The sequence below is a fragment of the Bufo gargarizans genome, chromosome 5 (assembly GCF_014858855.1).
Source record: "Bufo gargarizans isolate SCDJY-AF-19 chromosome 5, ASM1485885v1, whole genome shotgun sequence".
Lineage (NCBI taxonomy): Eukaryota > Metazoa > Chordata > Amphibia > Anura > Bufonidae > Bufo > Bufo gargarizans.
Window position 1 is genome coordinate 236,298,618 of NC_058084.1, and position 19,769 is coordinate 236,318,386.

Below are 19,769 nucleotides of genomic sequence, written 5' to 3' on the forward strand. Positions count from 1 at the left end.
GTCCCACTTTGCTGTTTCAATCTTACCAGCAGTAGATGTCCTGATAACTTCCTGCTTCTCAGGCAGTTGAGTGAAGGCCACGCCTCCTCATGACTCACCCTCAGAGCTCAGTCCGTGCTCGTTCATGTGGATGAGTCATCCACATGGAGCCTGCAGAGTATGTAAAGCCCCTCCCCCTGCTGGGGAATCACTCAGTGACCACTGACCAATGCTAGTGAACTAATGGAGTAACTTGTGGCTGTCCTGCATTCTAATACACTTTTACACATAAAACCTGTGTTACAAACCCATTCTGTGCAGCAAAAACAATAAATCACTACAGCATAAATGCATGTTAGCTAGTAGCCATATGATCTGTGCTAGATATAGATAGATATATTCACTGACTTATTACCCAGCTTTCCCGGTGTACAATATTATTACAGACTTATTACCCAGCTTTCCCGGTGTACAATATTATCACTGACTTATTACCCAGCTTTCCCGGTATCAGATATTATCACTGACTTATTACCCAGCTTTCCCGGTATCAGATATTATCACTGACTTATTACCCAGCTTTCCCGGTATCAGATATTATCACTGACTTATTACCCAGCTTTCCCGGTATCAGATATTATCACTGACTTATTACCCAGCTTTCCCGGTGTACAATATTATCACTGACTTATTACCCAGCTTTCCCGGTGTACAATATTGTACACCGGGAAAGCTGGGTAATAAGTCAGTGATAATATCTGATACCGGGAAAGCTGGGTAATAAGTCTGTAATAATATTGTACACCGGGAAAGCTGGGTAATAAGTCAGTGATAATATCTGATACCGGGAAAGCTGGGTAATAAGTCAGTGATAATATCTGATACCGGGAAAGCTGGGTAATAAGTCTTATAGACTTATTACCCAGCTTTCCCGGTGTCTGATATTATCACTGACCTATTACCCAGCTTATATGGAACTCGGCCACATATCAGTGTATTACCCTATCTCTTCACCATTCTTTATATGACATATATTGATAATCCCCACCTCACCAATCACTGAGAATGTACCAGCGCATACCTAGCTCTGCTACATATCCATTTTATGTCAGTCCTACACCTGTACTATCTCTCCACCATTCTTTATATGCCATATATTGATAATCCCCACCTCACCAATCACTGAGAATGTACCAGCGCATACCTAGCTCTGCTACATATCCATTTTATGTCAGTCCTACACCTGTACTATCTCTCCACCATTCTTTATATGCCATATATTGATAATCCCCACCTCACCAATCACTGAGAATGTACCAGCGCATACCTAGCTCTGCTACATATCCCTGTTATCCCTGCTGTCCATAGATATAATATAGTTGCCCCCAGTCTGCATAAAATTCATATAGTTGCCCCCAGTGTCCATTCATATAATATAGTTGCCCCCAGTGTCCATAGATATAATATAGTTGCCCCCAGTCTGCATAAAATTCATATAGTTGCCCCCAGTGTCCATACATATAATATAGTTGCCCCCAGTCTGCATAAAATTCATATAGTTGCCCCCAGTGTCCATTCATATAATATAGTTGCCCCCAGTCTGCATAAAATTCATATAGTTGCCCCCAGTGTCCATACATATAATATAGTTGCCCCCAGTCTGCATAAAATTCATATAGTTGCCCCCAGTGTCCATACATAGCATAGAGTTGCCCCCAGGTGTCCATACATAGCATAGAGTTGCCCCCAGGTGTCCATACATAGCATACAGTTGCCCCCAGGTGTCCATATATAGCATAGAGTTGCCCCCAGGTGTCCATAGATAGCATAGAGTTGCCCCCAGGTGTCCATAGATAGCATAGAGTTGCCCCCAGGTGTCCATATATAGCATAGAGTTGCCCCCAGGTGTCCATACATAGCATAGAGTTGCCCCCAGGTGTCCATATATAGCATATAGTTGCCCCCCAGGTGTTGCCCAGTATTCAATAATCGTTGGTGGATTAGTGGGCCAGTAGATATTATACTTACCTTTTAGGAAATAGTATCCCGTTCCTCTGACGTCCGTCCGCTCACTCCGCTGACTCGCCCGAACTGTTCGGATGCCCACGCATGCGCAGCTCTATCTCAGACGCGCTGGATATACTGCGCATGCGCGGACGTGCGCGTTCTCGTAATACTGAAGAGGCTGGCCGATGAATGTCTTCGGCTGTGGTGCGCAGGCGCGGCATATGGATGCGGCCGGCGAGATGAGGCCGTATCCATGGGAGACAATAATAAACAAAGGGTTCTCATAGAACCTTTTTTAGGACGAATGCGAACTTTTTGAAAATGACATATATAGGAGGATATGTTCAGTGGGGGGAAATGAATTAGTTAAACCCTATTTAATGAAGTGGGACAACCCCTTTAAAGACTATACTGCACTGGTACTACACCCCAGAGAGATTGCAGCATATGTATGTGGGGGTGTCGGGTGACTGCTGGAGGGGTTGTGGAGGGGGGGGTACACTTCTTCACATCCTTTGGAAGTGCCCTCTGTTATCTAAGTACTGGAAAGAATGTGAGGAGCTGCTGAACAGGCTGCTCCAGGGGAAGGTTCAGTGGTCTCCACAATTGGCCTTACTTTTAGTTGGAGTGACAGACCTCCAGTTGAAAAACAGGAAACTGGTATGTGTTATCTGTGTTTTAGCAAAACTAATGATACTGCAGAGGTGGAAATCACAGGAGACACCAAGTGTGAAAGATTTAGTATCAGCCATTAACACCACCTTTGCTTACGAGAGAATAATAGCCTTAGGGAACGGATCCTATCAAAAATTTGTGAAACAATGGCAGCTATGGCTAACCTCTAGTTATTGTGTTATGGGGTAGATGGTCAATAGTTTATACATAGGTTAGCAGGGATCTCAAAAATTGGGATAGAGATTTGGGTGCGTAGGGGTTGACCAACACACATATGTGATCGTCACACATATTTATTATACAGCGGACTATCACCATTAGCTAACAAGCAAAACAAGCAAGAAAAGTTTAATATGGTTACAGAGGAAGGGTGGATACTCATTGAATTACGTTGGGTATACGAAGCATAAGGTTTTCTATATGTAGTATTTGAATTTACATGAAGAACATTGGTACTGATCGTGGATGATGTCTATAATACTTGACTCTTTAGTATAAGACAACTGTTATGTTATATACAGTTAGTTGTTTTTTCAATAACTCGACTGACGATAAGAAATTTGTAATGCAACTTTTATTGTAATATGTATTTACTTTACAAAATGCCAATAAAAAAGATTGAAACAAAAAAAAAAATAAGTGGGATTTCTTGCCTTATAAATGGGGTTGGGACCATCAGTTGTGTTGTGGAGAAGTCAGGTGGATACACAGCTGATAGTCCTACTGAATAGACTGTTAGAATTTGTATTATGGCAAGAAAAAAGCAGCTAAGTAAAGAAAAACGAGTGGCTATCATTACTTTAAGAAAGGTCAGTCAGTCCAAAAAATTGGGAAAACTTTAAAAGTGTCCCCAAGTGCAGTCACGAAAACCATCAAGCACTACAATAAAACTGGCTCACATGCAGACCGCCCCAGGAAAGGAAGACCAAGAGTCACCTCTGCTGCGCAGGATAAGTTCATCCGAGTCACCAGCCTCAGAAATCGCAGGTTAACAGCAGCTCAGATTAGAGACCAGGTCAATGCCACACAGAGTTCTAGCAGCAGACACATCTCTAGAACAACTGTTAAGAGGAGACTGTGTGAATCAGGCCTTCATGGTACACTATCTGCTAGGAAACCACTGCTAAGGACAGGCAACAGGCAGAAGAGACTTGTTTGGGCTAAAAAACACAAGGAATGGACATTACACCAGTGGAAATCTGTGCTTTGGTCTGATGAGTCCAAATTTGAGATCTTTGGTTCCAACCACCGTGTCTTTGTGCCACGCAGAAAAGGTGAACATATGGACTTCTACATGCCTGGTTCCCACCGTGAAGCATGGAGGAGGAGGTGTGATGGTGTGGGGGTGCTTTGCTGGTGACACTGTTGGGGATTTATTCAAAATTGAAGGCATACTGAACCATCATGGCTACCACAGCATCTTGCAGTGGCATGCTATTCCATCCAGTTTGTGTTTAGTTGGACCATCATTTATTTTTCAACAGGACAATGACCCCAAACTCACCTCCATGCTGTGTAAGGGCTATTTGACCATGAAGGAGAGTGATGGGGTGCTGCGCCAGATGACCTGGCCTCCACAGTCACCGGACCTGAACCCAATCGAGGTGGTTTGGGGTGAACTGAACCGCAGAGTGAAGGCAAAAGGGCCAACAAGTGCTAAGCATCTCTGGGAACTCCTTCAAGACTGTTGGAAGACCATTTCAGGTGACTACCTCTTGAAGCTCATCAAGAGAATGCCAAGAGTGTGCAAAGCAGTAATCAAAGCAAAAGGTGGCTACTTTGAAGAACCTAGAATATGACATATTTTCAGTTGTTTCACACTTTTTTGTTATGTATATAATTCCACATGTGTTGATTCATAGTTTTGATGCCTTCAGTGTGAATCTACAATTTTCATAGTCATGAAAATAAAGAAAACTCTTTGAATGAGATGGTGTGTCCAAACTTTTGGTCTGTACTGTACATATATCATTACATTTTCACACAAAGTTTCATTTAATTCCAACTCCCCCTTGGTTGGTTGGTTAGTATATACTCTTGATACTAAATGTATTGCGTGTTGTATAGTGAGTGTATATTTCACTCAATACAAAAACAGCATAAAATGTAAAATTTGTTTTTAAATTACCTCAACAACATAACCAAGATCCTTCACATAATCCCGTTCTGTATCGACTAATTCCTGTAACACATAACTGAAAAAAAAATTTGATTGTAACTACATTCATAAATTAAGAGCAGAATATAAAAAGTTAAAATTATATAAAATATACAAACCATGACCTAGACGCATGATATTAATTGTAACCATGTCTGAAAGTAAAGTTCGTACAAAACATATATCTAGCAAATAAAAGCAACACAAAAGTCTAGTAATCTACAAGTCAGGGGCGGACTGGGCCGGGGGGCAGGGGGGCAATTGCCCCCCGGGCCTGTCTAGCTTGCTGTCCCGGCCGGCCGGGCCGGAATAATGTACAAGTTTAATCCAGGGAGACGGGGAGCAGGGGAGGCGTGTTGCCGGCAGCCTATCAGAGAGGCCGCCGGACAGGCGCAGGCGGCGCGATGACGTCAGCGGCGCAATGACATAATCGCGCCGCCTGCGCCGGTCCGGCGGCCTGACTGAGCCGCTGCGCGGCCGTAAAGTAATTACATCTGTGCTGGCTGGAGGCGGGACCGGAGTATTCCAGAGAAGCAGGGAGGTAAGTATAAGTCTGACTGACTATTTATTTATTTTTTCTTTATTTCTGTCCCTATCTGGCTACTGGGCTGGCACTTTATGAGGGGGGTGGGGGGCAGTATCTGGCTACTCCTGGCACATTATAGGGGGGCCCCCTATCTGGCTACTGGGCTGGCACTTTATGTGGGGGGCAGGGGGGCACTATCTGGCTACTCCTGGCACATTATAGGGGGGGCCCCCTATCTGGCTACTCCTGGCACATTATAGGGGGGCCCCCTATCTGGCTACTCCTGGCACATTAGTGGGGTGGCCCTATCTGGCTACTGGCACATTAGTGGGGGGCCTATGACTACTGGCACATTATAGTGGGGGGGGGGGGGCTATGGCTACTTTCACATTATAGGGGGCCCTATCTGGCTACTGGCACATTATAGGGGGGCCCTATCTGGCTACTGGCACATTATAGGGGGGGGGGCCTATGGCTACTGGCACATTATAGGGGGGCCCTATGTGGCTACTGGCACATTATAGGGGGGCCCTATCTGGCTACTGGCACATTATAGGGGGCACTATGGGGACATTAGCTCAACTGGGGATATTACAAGGGGGTATTTTGTGCACTGTCTATTATAAGGAGAATTATTTCTACTGGGGGGGGGGGGGGCATTATGGTGGGCTTTATTACTCCCCCATGGTATGACCCCCTAGTAGCAGCACCAGCCTCTCCCTGCTCTGCTATCCCTCTGCCCCTTCTCCAAATCCTTATTATGAAATCTTTCTCATTAGGATAAAACACAACATCAGCTCCGCCGATCCCCCGGCCAAAGTGTGGAAGTGGCGTCCGAGATCCCCAAGGGTCAAGTAACTGTAAGTTTTCAAATGAAATATGTTTATGTTATACACATATAGCCTACACTGTGCCACACAATATACAGTTTCTCCTGCAAAAGTCATCAAGTGTCATGGGGGGGACACAGAGCAGCGCCCAGCGGGGAGGAGAGAATACACGGATGCAACACTGTATCAGCCAGAAAATGACACTTTCGGCATTATACCAAAAATGCAATTTTCGGCTGATGTGTTTCGGCGGCCGATATATCGGAGCATGCCTAGTTTATTTTGTTTTACTGTGTTCTAATTTACATGGCTGACGAAAGTGTGTGTGGGGGGGGGGGGGGGGGCTCAGTGGGCCTCTGGGTGTTACTTGCCCCCTGGGCCAAAAGTTGCCAGTCAGCCCCTGCTACAAGTTATAGCTAATGACTATATTGTAGTGAAGATATGGTTAGGAAATAAGTATAAGATCGCTATGGGCCCTACCGCTTGGAGCCCCAACGATGTAGACAATGGGGGGCCCATGTCCCCTCCAGCCCTCCTGAAATGAACAGAGTAGCCGGTTGCACATGCATGCCACCGCTCCATTAATTTCTATGGAAATTCTGGAGATAGCCGAGTACAGCTCGCCACTACACTATCTCTGAAATGCTCACGGAGAAGAATGGAGTGGTCACAGGCATGCCTGACTGCACACTCTGTTCATCTCAGGGGGCTGCAGAGGGTATGGGGCACCCGTTTTCGTGATCGGAAGAGGTCCCAGCAGTAGGAACCTCACCGATCGAATAGTTACCGCCTATCCCGTATAGACTCCACATCCATATATTTCAGTAATGTAAAGTCTTCAGGCCCTGGGTAAGTTTACAAAAGGCAACAATCCGGATATGCCCACTGTTCTACACCCCACCAAGGACACTGTGGTAAGTTAAAACAGGAGTACGGCCAGGCATGGGATTCAGCCGGTTCCCACCGGTTCTCCAGATCTGGTTGTTAAAATTTCAGACGGATCGGAGAACTGTCTTACCGGCTGAATCCCGATCGGCGGGAGATGAGCGCTTGCACTGTGGAAGCCCTGATCTCCCTACATTCATCTTCAGGACGGCAATTCAGTTGAACACTGCAGCAGGGCAAGGGAGAGGCGTCTCCCTTCCCTATTCCTCTGATAGGCTGCAGACACTAGGCCGGAAGAGGCCTGCATCGCATCGCTGACAGTGTGGAGGTAAGTGTTGTTTTTTGGTTTTTTTCTGTGGCACATGGGGGACACTATGGGGGCATCTACTGGGGCATTGCTGGCACATGGGGACACTATGGGGGCATCTACTGGGACATCCTTGGGGACACTATGGGGGGCATCTACTGGGGACATTGCTGGCACATGGGGGACACTAGGGGGGCATCAACTGGGGGAATTGCTGGCATATGGGGACACTATGGGGGCATCTACTAGGGGCATTGCTGGAACATGGGGGACACTATGGGGGCATTGCTGGCACATGATGGGGGACACATTATACTGGCACATTATGGGGACACATTATATAGGCACATGATGAGGGCACTAAGAAGGGGCATTTATACTAGCACTTTCTGGGGGATACTATGGGGGAATCTTATACTGGCACATTATGGGGGCACTATGGGGAAGATGAGAGGAGCATTATGTGGGCATTTACTAGGGATATTATATAGGGATATTTTATACTTGCACACAATATAGGGACATTAGCTCAACTGGGGGCACTGAGGGATTCTCTTTGCACTGGCACACAGAACAGGAGCATTATTGAAGGTGGCAGGTGAGTTGTTAAGAAGGTAGGAGGAGGATGGAAAAGTAGGAACCTAAGATGTCTTTTGTCAAACTGCAGAGACGAGAGATGGGTGAAAAATCATCATGGCGGTCTGGTCTCAAAGGAGAAGATGAAGAATGAGAAGGTTTGCATCAGAGGAGAAGTCACTTGATGTAAGATGCATGTGGCGCTGTATTCTGGCTAGCACAGAATATAATATGTATGCAAATATGTCTTTAGTGATAGGTACAAATGTATATAAAATGTATATGGTGTAGGTAAATCTACTGTAAGTGTAGCCTAGGTGTCATTTATATACTGTATGGTGTATATTGTATATGTGAGTGTAGTGTCTATATAGTTTGTTTACGTATGCATACCTCCCAACTATCCCAGATCTGGCATAACTACTATGTGGGTGGCACAATGGAGACTAAGCAAGGTTGGGACATGTACAGACAGACATTGGGAGGAGACCGAGGTGTGGGCCAGCGCTGTGCACTGTAAAAAAACAAAAAAACACAACAACACCACCACCACTGATAGTTTAGCTCTTTAGGCTTTTTAAAAGTTTTGTGGTATGTGTGTGTAGTGTATACATAGTGTATTTATATATGTGTACCATGTATATGGTGTATTTATGTGTGTTGCTATTTCATAGTAACTCCAGTAATTACTATAATGGGAGCAGCACTGCGGTTACCACAATGGACACTGTGTAGTTCTGGCACTGCTACTCTGAAACTGCAGATCGGCGGGTGTGTGGTGTCAGAGCCTCACTGATCATATACTGACATCAATATTAAAATCTTCAAATTTCATTTTATCTTTTAAAGGGTTTTGGAGTCTTTTGAAAAAAATTACAATTTTAGCAAAGAGCCAGCTAATCAGAGACGATTCAGCACTGTAAGTAGTCCATAGAAACGTGTATAATCAAAATACCACGCAGAGGAAGGAAGAAGCAGTCTAATAAGTTTAGTGAAGAAAGTTAATTGTATTCAACCATGTCTGAATGAGCAACAAGTTCTACTACTGAGCCATTTTTAAAGAAAATGGCTCCACAGAAACATTGCTCATTTGAACTTACTGGAATGCAGATTCTTTCTTCTGCATGATCGTCTTGCATAGTGCTATAGTCTCAAGTTTTAATATTTTTAGGGATCACTGTATAGAGCATTTGCATTTGATATACTTAGTAGTGTAATTTACATTATGCAAATAGGGCATATTTGTCTTTGACTGTAGGATTTGGCTCAATCTTCCCTTACTTTTGCCAAATTGTACATGTCCAAATTTTATTCCGGCGGCCTATCAGTGTGTGCTACCGTGCTGCCGCTGGAATTCCGCCCCCATTATAGTCAATGGGGCCGGAGCCGTAGTCCGAGGACACGCATGCAGGGCCGGACTGGCCATAGGGCAGACCGGGCATTTGCCCGGTGGGCCGGGCCGAACACAATCAGCCGGGTTGCCGGCTGAGTTTTTTTTATTTTTTATTAATGTGGCAGGCAGCAGCCGGGCAGGAGTGGAGATGAGCGCTCCCCAGTGGTGTAACTATCAGGGAAGCAGCTGCTTCGGGGCCCGAGAGCAGTCGCTGTACTTCGTCACCCCGGGCCCGTCAGAGCAGCTGACTTCTCCTGCACTTGCACTCTGTCACTGACCTGACATCGGTGACATTGCTCCGCCTCTCCAACTCCTCAGTTCTTATGATGGACAGTGGTGACCAGCAACAGGACGGCCCGATGTGGGCGGAGCTATAACAGCCCCGCCCCTTTTCTACCCGCGACGCGATTCCTGCAGCCTGAACCTTTCCTGCCCAGCATGCTGAACACCAGTTGGATTGCCAGTTTGCCACAACTGCACCAGTGATGTGAGTAGCAGGGGAACTGCCGTTATATTCAGCTTTTCCAGACTGTGCACATGTGACCTGCAGTACAGTAGGAAAGCTGGGTGAATTATATCATGAAATGTCATCCAGCTTCCCTGCTATCCTGCATGGCACAAGTGCAGAGGCATTAGAGTATGGGAGAGAGGCACAGCAGGAAAGCTGGGTGTCTATATATGTGTATTTTATATGTGTGCGTCCATGTATGTGGAGAGTGTGTGCATGTGTGCGTCCATGTATGTGGTGACTGTGTGCATGAGTGCGTCCATGTATGTGGAGAGTGCGTGTATGAGTGCGTACATGTGTGTGGAGAGTGCGTGTATGAGTGCGTACATGTGTGTGGAGAGTGCGTGTATGAGTGCGCCCCTGTATGTGGAGAGTGCGTGTATGACTGCGTCCATGTATGTGGAGAATGCGTGTATGACTGCGTCCATGTATGTGGAGAGTGCGTGTATGACTGCGTCCATGTATGTGGAGAGTGCGTGTATGACTGCGTCCATGTACGTGGAGAGTGCGTGTATGACTGCGTCCATGTACGTGGAGAGTGCGTGTATGACTGTGTCCATGTGTGTGGAGAGTGCGTGTATGACTGCATCCATGTATGTGGAGAGTCTGTGTATGAGCGCGTCTATGTATGTGGAGAGTGCGTGTATGACTGTGTCCATGTGTGTGGAGAGTGCGTGTATGACCGCGTCCATGTATGTGGAGAGTGCGTGTATGACTGCGTCCATGTATGTGGAGAGTGCGTGTATGTCTGCGTCCATGTACGTGGAGAGTGCGTGTATGTCTGCGTCCATGTACGTGGAGAGTGCGTGTATGACTGCGTCCATGTACGTGGAGAGTGCGTGTATGACTGTGTCCATGTACGTGGAGAGTGCGTGTATGACTGCGTCCATGTACGTGGAGAGTGCGTGTATGACTGTGTCCATGTATGTGGAGAGTGCGTGTATGACTGCGTCCATGTATGTGGAGAGTGCGTGTATGACTGCGTCCATGTACGTGGAGAGTGCGTGTATGAGCGCGTCCATGTGTGTGGAGAGTGCGTGTATGAGCGCGTCCATGTATGTGGAGAGTCTGTGTATAAGTGCGTCCATGTGTGTGGAGAGTGCGTGTATGACTGCGTCCATGTGTGTGGAGAGTGCGTGTATGACTGCGTCCATGTGTGTGGAGAGTGCGTGTATGACTGCGTCCATGTGCGTGGAGAGTGCGTGTATGACTGCGTCCATGTACGTGGAGAGTGCGTGTATGACTGCGTCCATGTACGTGGAGAGTGCGTGTATGACTGCGTCCATGTGTGTGGAGAGTGCGTGTATGAGCGCGTCCATGTATGTGGAGAGTCTGTGTATAAGTGCGTCCATGTATGTGGAGAGTGCGTGTATGACTGCGTCCATGTATGTGGAGAGTCTGTGTATGACTGCGTCCATGTGTGTGGAGAGTGCGTGTATGACTGCGTCCATGTGCGTGGAGAGTGCGTGTATGACTGCGTCCATGTACGTGGAGAGTGTGTGTTTGACTGAGTCCATGTGTGTGAAGAGTGAGTGTATGACTGCGTCCATGTATGTGGAGAGTGCGTGTATGACTGCGTCCATGTATGTGGAGAGTGCGTGTATAACTGCGTCCATGTGTGTGGAGAGTGCGTGTATGACTGTGTCCATGTGTGTGGAGAGTGCGTGTATGACTGTGTCCATGTGTGTGGAGAGTGCGTGTATGACTGTGTCCATGTGTGTGGAGAGTGCGTGTATGACTGCATCCATGTGCGTGGAGAGTGCGTGTATGACTGCGTCCATGTGTGTGGAGAGTGCGTGTATGACTGTGTCCATGTGTGTGGAGAGTGCGTGTATGACTGCGTCCATGTGCGTGGAGAGTGCGTGTATGACTGCGTCCATGTGTGTGGAGAGTGCGTGTATGACTGCGTCCATGTACGTGGAGAGTGCGTGTATGACTGCGTCCATGTGTGTGGAGAGTGCGTGTATGACTGCGTCCATGTACGTGGAGAGTGCGTGTATGACTGCGTCCATGTGTGTGGAGAGTGCGTGTATGACTGTGTCCATGTACGTGGAGAGTGCGTGTATGACTGTGTCCATGTACGTGGAGAGTGCGTGTATGACTGTGTCCATGTACGTGGAGAGTGCGTGTATGACTGCACTATGGGGGCATCTACTGGGGGCCCTATATACTGGCACCCATTATAGGTGGGCACTATGGAGAAGTGGGGGACAAGAGCACAGTGAGGGCATTATATAGGGGCATTAATACTGGCACCCATTTTGATGCCACTATGGGGAAGGGAGGAAAGGAGCATTATGGGGGTATCTATGTGGGGCATTTTATAGTGCCACATTATGGAGGGCACTATGGAGACGGGGAAGGAGCACTATGGGGGCATCTTCTGGGGGGACTATATAGGAGTATTTTATACTGGCACAAATTATAAGGTCACTATGGGCACCTAAGCTCAACTGGTGGCACTAAGTGTTTTTATGTAGTGGCACACAGTGCAGGTCATTAGAACACATGGCCCTACTGGGGGCACTAAGAGGAGGTATTTCTTTTTTTACTGCCACACGACGGGGCATTTTTTGTACTGGTGCACATTATAAGGGGGGGGGGGTTCTACTGTCACACATTATAAAGAGAATTATTACTATCGGGGCATTATGGTGGGCTTTCTTACAACTGGGGGACTATGGGAGCATTATTACTTGTGGGACACAATTACTATTGGGGGCACTGTTAGGAGCACTATTACTACTAAATGCGCTCTGGCAAAGAAATAATTACTATTGTTGGGACTTTGGGAGCACCATTACTTTGGGGGCACCTGGCACAGCATCAGCTTAGCACATTTCTTTTTGCAGTATAGTTTTGGGGAGCACAGCTTCTCAGTATTGGGGGTGCATGATGGGATGTTAATTGGAGGATGATGGAAAAGTAGGAAACTAAGATGTCTGTCAAACTCTGCAGAGACAGGAGATGGCTGAAAGAAATGATCACAGTGGTCTGGTCTGAATGGAGAAGATGAAGAAAGAGAACATCTACATCAGAGGAGACGTCCCTGGATATAAGAGGTATGGGGTGCTGTATGAGGCTACTTTCACATCTGTGTTAGTGATCCTGGCGGCTGTTCCAGCTGAGAATCCACTGGATCCGGCACTGCTGGATGCTGACAGAATGCCCACCGGCCCCATTAACTATAATGGGGTACGGAAGAGATCCGGCCACAATCTGGGAAAAATGCAGAGAATCAGCGGGACATAAACCGCTGCATGCTGTGCTTTGTGTCCAGTCAATTCCTTGCATTTTCTGCCGGATTAGGTGGCCGGATCGTACTAAGACCCCTAATGTCACCTGGGGACCCCCAAAGAAGCTTGTGTGTTGGCTGAAGCCTTCCTATCTTACTGGTGGCTGGCCCTGCCTCTCAATTGTGCTTCCGGCTTTGGCTCCGCCCCTAGACTGCGAGGGGGTGGGGCCTGTTGGGGGTCATGTGATTGGGCTGCTCAGTCAAAAATGCCCGGGCCTATTTTTTGTCCCAGTCCGGCCCTGCACGCATGGAATAGCGGTAGGATGGATCCGACAGGCTGTTCACCCGCCAGAACAGCCTGCTGGAGGTCCGTGCCGCTAGTGTGAAACTAGCTTAAGTGTTCAGCGATTTCAGGACTACTAACCAGCAGCATTGATGTCTGTTATTTTAAAATGTTTTGAAAAATTGGTTCTGTCTCACTTGAAATCTAGTAGATCCCCAGAGATTGACCCGTATCAATTTGCTCATCAATGAAATACAGTCATGGAGGACAATTACCACAACATTACATATTGTACTATCTCACTTTGAGGATTGGATGATTGCTTTTTATTTTTCATTTAGTGTTTAACAGTAAATCCCTTTAGGCTAGTTAAGAAGCTTGGTAGTTAGTCCATCTCTGTGAAGATGGATCTTAAAGGGGTTGGTAAAAGATGCCCCCCAATGCCCGGCCCTTCGTATAGATTATACTTACCTGCTCTCTGGCACATGCGTCGCTCTGGATCCCAGCACGGCCGCCGCTGCATCAAAACATCCAGCGATGGGGGAGAGGGCAGGTCGCGACGGTGACCAGACTAAAAGGGGCTTAGGCATTGGAGGGGATCATTTAGAATTCGGATAACCTCTACGTTTTCTAACGGATAGTTTGCAGTCTGTGAAGGCAAATGGTGCCCATTGGAAACCGATCATAATCAATACAAGAGTCCCGCAGGGTTGTGTAGCTCCTTTCTGTATTCACCATTCACTCGTCAAGTCTAATTCCTTGATCAAATTTGCAGACCATACCACACTTGTGGGCTTGAAGCAGCATACAGGGATGAGGTGAGGCAGCATATTAACCCCCTGTTTTGCCCGAGTCCAGCTCGGGCAGTGGGAAAAGTAGCTAACTGGAGGGGGAGGGCTGCTTTAGATGCTGCTATATCCTGAATGCTAGCAGGTAGAAACATGCAACTGGTCTTGTTTGAAAGCTGACAGCCCATGCTTTCATACAAGACCAAAATGACAGTTAAAGCAACAGAGGAGAAATCACTGTTAGCTACTTTTCCCACTGCTGGAGCTGGACTGGGGCAAAACAGTTAGGGGGTTAATTGGTGTCATGAGAACAATCTGGTGTGTAATGTCAAAAAGACTAAGGAAATGATTGTGGACTATAGAAAGCATAACAGCAACCTGCATGAACCCAAAGTTGAATCTAATCTAATCTTATTATAGAATACTTGAATACATAGTGGAGTACATTCAGGCAGGGGGGTGTTTAATTACAGTGGTGTATAGGCATGGTAGGGAGGGTTGCCATATTACAGTAGAGTTCTGGCTTATGTAAGAAACTACCTGTGGGTCTGCCATGTTGTCTTAGGCTACTTTCACACCAGCATTTTTGCTGGATACGGCAGGATTCAGCAAAAACGCTTTCATTACTGATAATTCAACCACCTGCATCCGTTATGAACGGATCTAGTTGTATTATCTTTAACATAGCCAAGACGGATCAGTCAAACTCCATTGAAAGTAAATGGGGGACGGATCAGTTTTCTATTGTGTCAGTGTCAGAGTTAAACATCCCAATTGATTTGCATTGTGGGTCATGCCGGATCAGTCTTGCTGATACGGCATAACACACAGGCAAACCACAGCTTTCTGCGGTTTGCTTTCCAGTATGGGAACACAACCAAACGGATCGGAATGCATTTTGGAGCACTCCGTTCTGTTAATTTCCTTTTGTTCCTATTGACAATGAATGGGGATAAAATGGAAGCGTTTATTTCTGGTATTGAGGCCCTATGATGCATCTCAATACCGGAAAATAGAAACGCTAGAGTGAAAGTAGCCTTAATCAGACATCTTAGAGTTGCACCTCAGTTTAGCAAAGAGTTAAAGTGAAGAAATAGCTTGGTTATTAAGTGAATAATTGTGATGTACTTTTGCTAAGAAACTAAATTAAAACATGTTTCTGATTTGATCTAGCTAGTTATGAAATCATTGAGTCTTCGTGACATTTATGTACTCTACAAACACTTGATTATTGGACACTTGTCAGCTTCTTTAGTTTATGGCAAACAAACAAGGATAATGGAATCAGAGGACGATGGATCAAAGATAAAAAATGCATTAGATATCAATTCTTATATGTGTTAGAAAACCTTTAGCCAATTAACTATCATGAAGTATAAAGAGGAGTAAGGCTTGAGTATGTCACATAACATGAACTTTTAACCAGTCGGGAAATGGAAAGGGTACAAGAGGCGTGACTTTTCTTACATATGGAGATCTTCTAATGTGGTCACAGAAAAATATTAAGCTATTAATGATGTAATGTATGAAACACATTGACTTGACAAGTATAGACTTCGGTACACGATTGAAAACTTAAATTATAATACTAATTATTCCTTTGTTCTCTGGGGTAAAAAAAGACAGTGTTTGGAGATATAAACCATGCACTGCCTTTTGCTACTGTTGCTACGCACTGTCAACTACCATAATCTGCCTGACTTTACAGCTTACAGCTATCTAGTTTGCAACAGGATCTACTGTAATTGTGCCTCAATTAGATTGAAGATGCTTTACTCTTGGTCAAAATGACATAACTTGCATCCGTTACCTGAGTTGGCAGAGCTACGGTCACCAATGACGATACCATAATGCAGCGCCATCCTTCAACATGGTCTAATTGTACTCCTATGTAGCACAGCTGAGCGTCAAAGTGGCTTTGTGTACACCATTTTAAGGTTCTCCACTGAAGAACTTGTCAAACCATGTCTTTATGGACCTTAATGTGCACAGGGGTATAGTCCACCAAATAGTACAATAGAAACTGCATTTCGGAAGGTAAAGGTAGATAGTGCCTTAAGGGCATGCCACAAACCCAGAATCATTTGAGAGTGTGTAAGAACATGTTTTCACAGCTCCAGAGTCCAGTGGTGGTATGCATTAACAGCATTCCAACTAACCCCTGGCATTGTGCATGGTTATCTTGTGGACAGAAGTGACAGATCAGAAATTTCACAAACTGACTTGAAAAGCAGGCATCCTATGATAATTGAAAACCAGAGACAAGGGTAGGTATGTAGCTTACCGTGCTCACTCTATACAGTCTCACTTGGTGGTGCTTGCAAGTAAAAAATGTGTCGGTTCCACAACATATAGAATTAAAGGTGTCGTCGTCGTTCTAAGCAAATGTAAGGGGTTTTCAATTCACTTCTTCTACAGTGGCCCTGTTCTCCTAGTTTGCTGCAGGTCACATGACCTGTGATGTCCTTTTCATTCCCTGCTCTGACGATGTTCCATGCACAAGACAGGGACCAGGTCTACCTCTATGCATGGAATGTCATTGTGAAGGCTGTGCTGGTTGGAGCTACAGCCCACGCCCCCAATTCTGCACCTCTTTAACCCCTTCTACCATCAGCAGCTCAGACTGAGCAGCTGCAGGGTTTCCTCTTCTCCACGTACTAAAGAGATAAATGCTGTGCACAGGATCCTCACTCCCTCCTCACCCTGCAAATTTAGCACTGACAAAGACTGCAGGAGTTCTCTCCTCTGTACTCTTGTGCTGGTTGCAAAGTGTCTGCAGAGAACTGCACACGAACAGGTAGGGGGAGATCATGTGTGTATCAGAAATGTCATTGTACTGTACAGCTGGGACTTGTAACAGAACTAGGAGAATGAGGAAATATATGTTTTACCTGAAACTTGCTTTGTTTTTTCCACAACTTGCACAACCCCTTAGAAAGAAAAATGAAAGCTTTGACACAAAGTAAAACCAACAATAGAATATTCGATTCTATTAAAATATATCGTACATAGTAGTGTCTGGACCTACACGTTTCAGAAGAATCCAATCCTGCTTAGTCATGAACCTATATGCTACCACAAGATTACAAATAGTAAGGGGCAGGTTTCTTCACTCCCCTCCAATACTAATCCATTGTTTGGATTATTATTAAGTTATTTTAATGACCATTTATAATCTTGGGGTAGCATATATATTTATGACCATGACTAAGGGGACTTTCACACTTGCGGCAGAGGATTCCGACAGGCAGTTCCATCACCGGAACTGCCTGCCGGATCCAGCAAAAAGTGTGCAAACTGATGGCATTTGTCAGACTGATTCGGATCAGTCTGACAAATGCATTGAAATGCTGGATCCAACTCAGGTGTCATCCGGAAAAACGGATCGGTATAAAAAAAATTTAGCAATTTTTTCGGTCTGTGCATGCGCAGACCGGAATGCCGGAACACTTAATGACGGATCCAGCACTAATACACTTCAATGTAAATTAATGCCGGATCCGGCAAGTGTTCAGTCTTTTTGGCCGGAAAGAAAACTGCAGCATGTAGCAGCATTTTGTCCATCCTGAAATGGCAAAAAGACTGAACTGAAGACATCCTGATGGGAGTGCTCGCTATTCAGAATGCATCAGGATAAGGCCTCATGAACATGACCGTTCAGTTTTTTGCGGTCCGCAAAAAAACGGAAGCCGCCCGTGTGCCTTCTGTAAGTTGCAGAACGGAATGGGCGGCCCATTGTAGAAATGCCTATTCTTGTCCGCAAAACTGACAAGAATAGGACATGCTGTATTTTTTTTGCGGGGCCACAGAACGGAGCAACGGATGCGGACAGCACACGGAGTACAGTCCGCATCTTTTGCGGCCCTATTGAAGTGAATGGATCCGCACCCGAACCGCAAAAAATGTGGCTCGGATGCGGACCACAACAACGGTCGTGTGCATGAGGCCTAAAACTGATCAGTTCTTTTCCGGTATTGAGCCCCTAGGACGGAATAACGCCTGTGTGAAAGTACCCCAAGCAGGATTGTATTCTTTTGAAACACATAGGTCTAGACGTTACTATGTACTACATATTTTAAACGGGATGAAATAAAGAATCCTGGTTTTACTTGAGGAAGCCAAAGCTTCCATTTTCTTGGATTCCTATGATAATGCCAAATTTAAAGCCACTGAGCTGTTTAGTACACCCTGTAATACTAACAATGTTATGGAGGTTAAAGAATGGCTATGCGCTTGATCTTATGCACCATTCTGCAATGTGTGTGGCTGAAATACCTGTACTCAATAATTGAGGGTGCTCCCACACACTTTATATATGAGTGCGTTAGGCCACTTTTAAGTCATGAAAATATAATAATGAGAAGAAACTTGGATGATGTAGTTGGACGGGTATACAGACTAAATTACACACAACTACATATATGTTCAGCACTTGTTTGTAGTAAAACAATATCTAGCTTTCAGAAATGTCACTTATTAAATCTATAATGGCTAATAAACTGCCATAACTAAAAGTTTGTTTGAGTAGCTGTATTGAGTGCCTGGTAGCTCAATAACAGAATCTAAAGATAATTTAAAGTTATAGCAAAACTTCTAACAGGGTTCTGATGCTGAACTATGTACTACATTTACACTACTACTGAAACAAAAGCCAACAAAAATGGGGGGATACCCCCACAAAAAATGTCAACGTCTCTATAACTTTTCATGTGGCATTCAGCATCAATTACAGTTAGACGACTACGTCTCATGCTGTTCACAAGTTTACTTTTATTGTCTGCTGAGGCATGGCACCCCACTCTTTCGAAGGGCGGCCCTCAGGTCATATAAGGTTCTGGGGTATGGTTACAGCCTCTACACGGTGACTCAGCTGATCCCAGCTGATTTCAATGGGATTCAGGCCTGGAGAAAGTGCAAGCCCCTCCATTTGAGGTACCCCAGTCTCCAGCAGCCATTCCCTAATGATATGACCTCAATGAGCTGGTGCACTGTCATCATGAAGATACAATTAGGACTGTTCAGTATTGACTAGACACCTGCCCACATTGTAACACCACCACCACAAAAGGCTTGTCTGGGGACAACAGTTACCGCTCTCCTTGACGTTTCCAACAACGTTGGCGGCCATCATTTCTGGTAAGCGTGAATCGACTTTCATCAGTGAACAGCACTGATGCCCATGGTCTCTCGACCAGCGTAGATGCTCCCTGGCCCATGCAAGACTATGACGCCTGTGCCTGGTGGTGTGTTCAGGTACCCTTACAGGTCGTCTAGCACGCAGACTGCGCTGATGTAAACCGTTTCGAATAGTCTGAGGTGACACTTTGGTGTCTCTCATCTCCCTTAAATGTGCCTGGAGTTGTGTGGCATTCTTCATCCAGTTCCACGGGGCATTGTTCACAATGAAGCGGTCATCAGTGTGGGATATGGCCAAAGAACATCCACTTCTATGCCTATCTCTCTATATCTCTGTTGCAACCTGCTGATGTTTCCGCTTCTGTCTGAGAAGATCCCGCTTGAAGCCTCGCAATAGCAAGGTACTGTTGATCTTGGTCTCATGATGTCAAAATGTGAACAGTATGATGAAGAGGACTGTTTAAAAGGGAACCTGTCACCCAA

General features: G+C 45.7%; 1 protein-coding gene across 4 annotated transcripts in view; it reads right to left on the reverse strand.

Moving 5' to 3' along the window:
* TRIO (trio Rho guanine nucleotide exchange factor) overlaps positions 1-19,769 on the reverse strand; it is a 584,493-nt gene that overhangs the window by 135,800 nt on the left and 428,924 nt on the right. For all 4 annotated transcript variants that reach the window (XM_044293534.1, XM_044293537.1, XM_044293535.1 and 1 more), the window contains exon 40: positions 4,790-4,856. In XM_044293534.1, the coding sequence (XP_044149469.1) occupies positions 4,790-4,856 (67 nt within the window). The remainder of the gene's footprint in view (positions 1-4,789; positions 4,857-19,769) is intronic.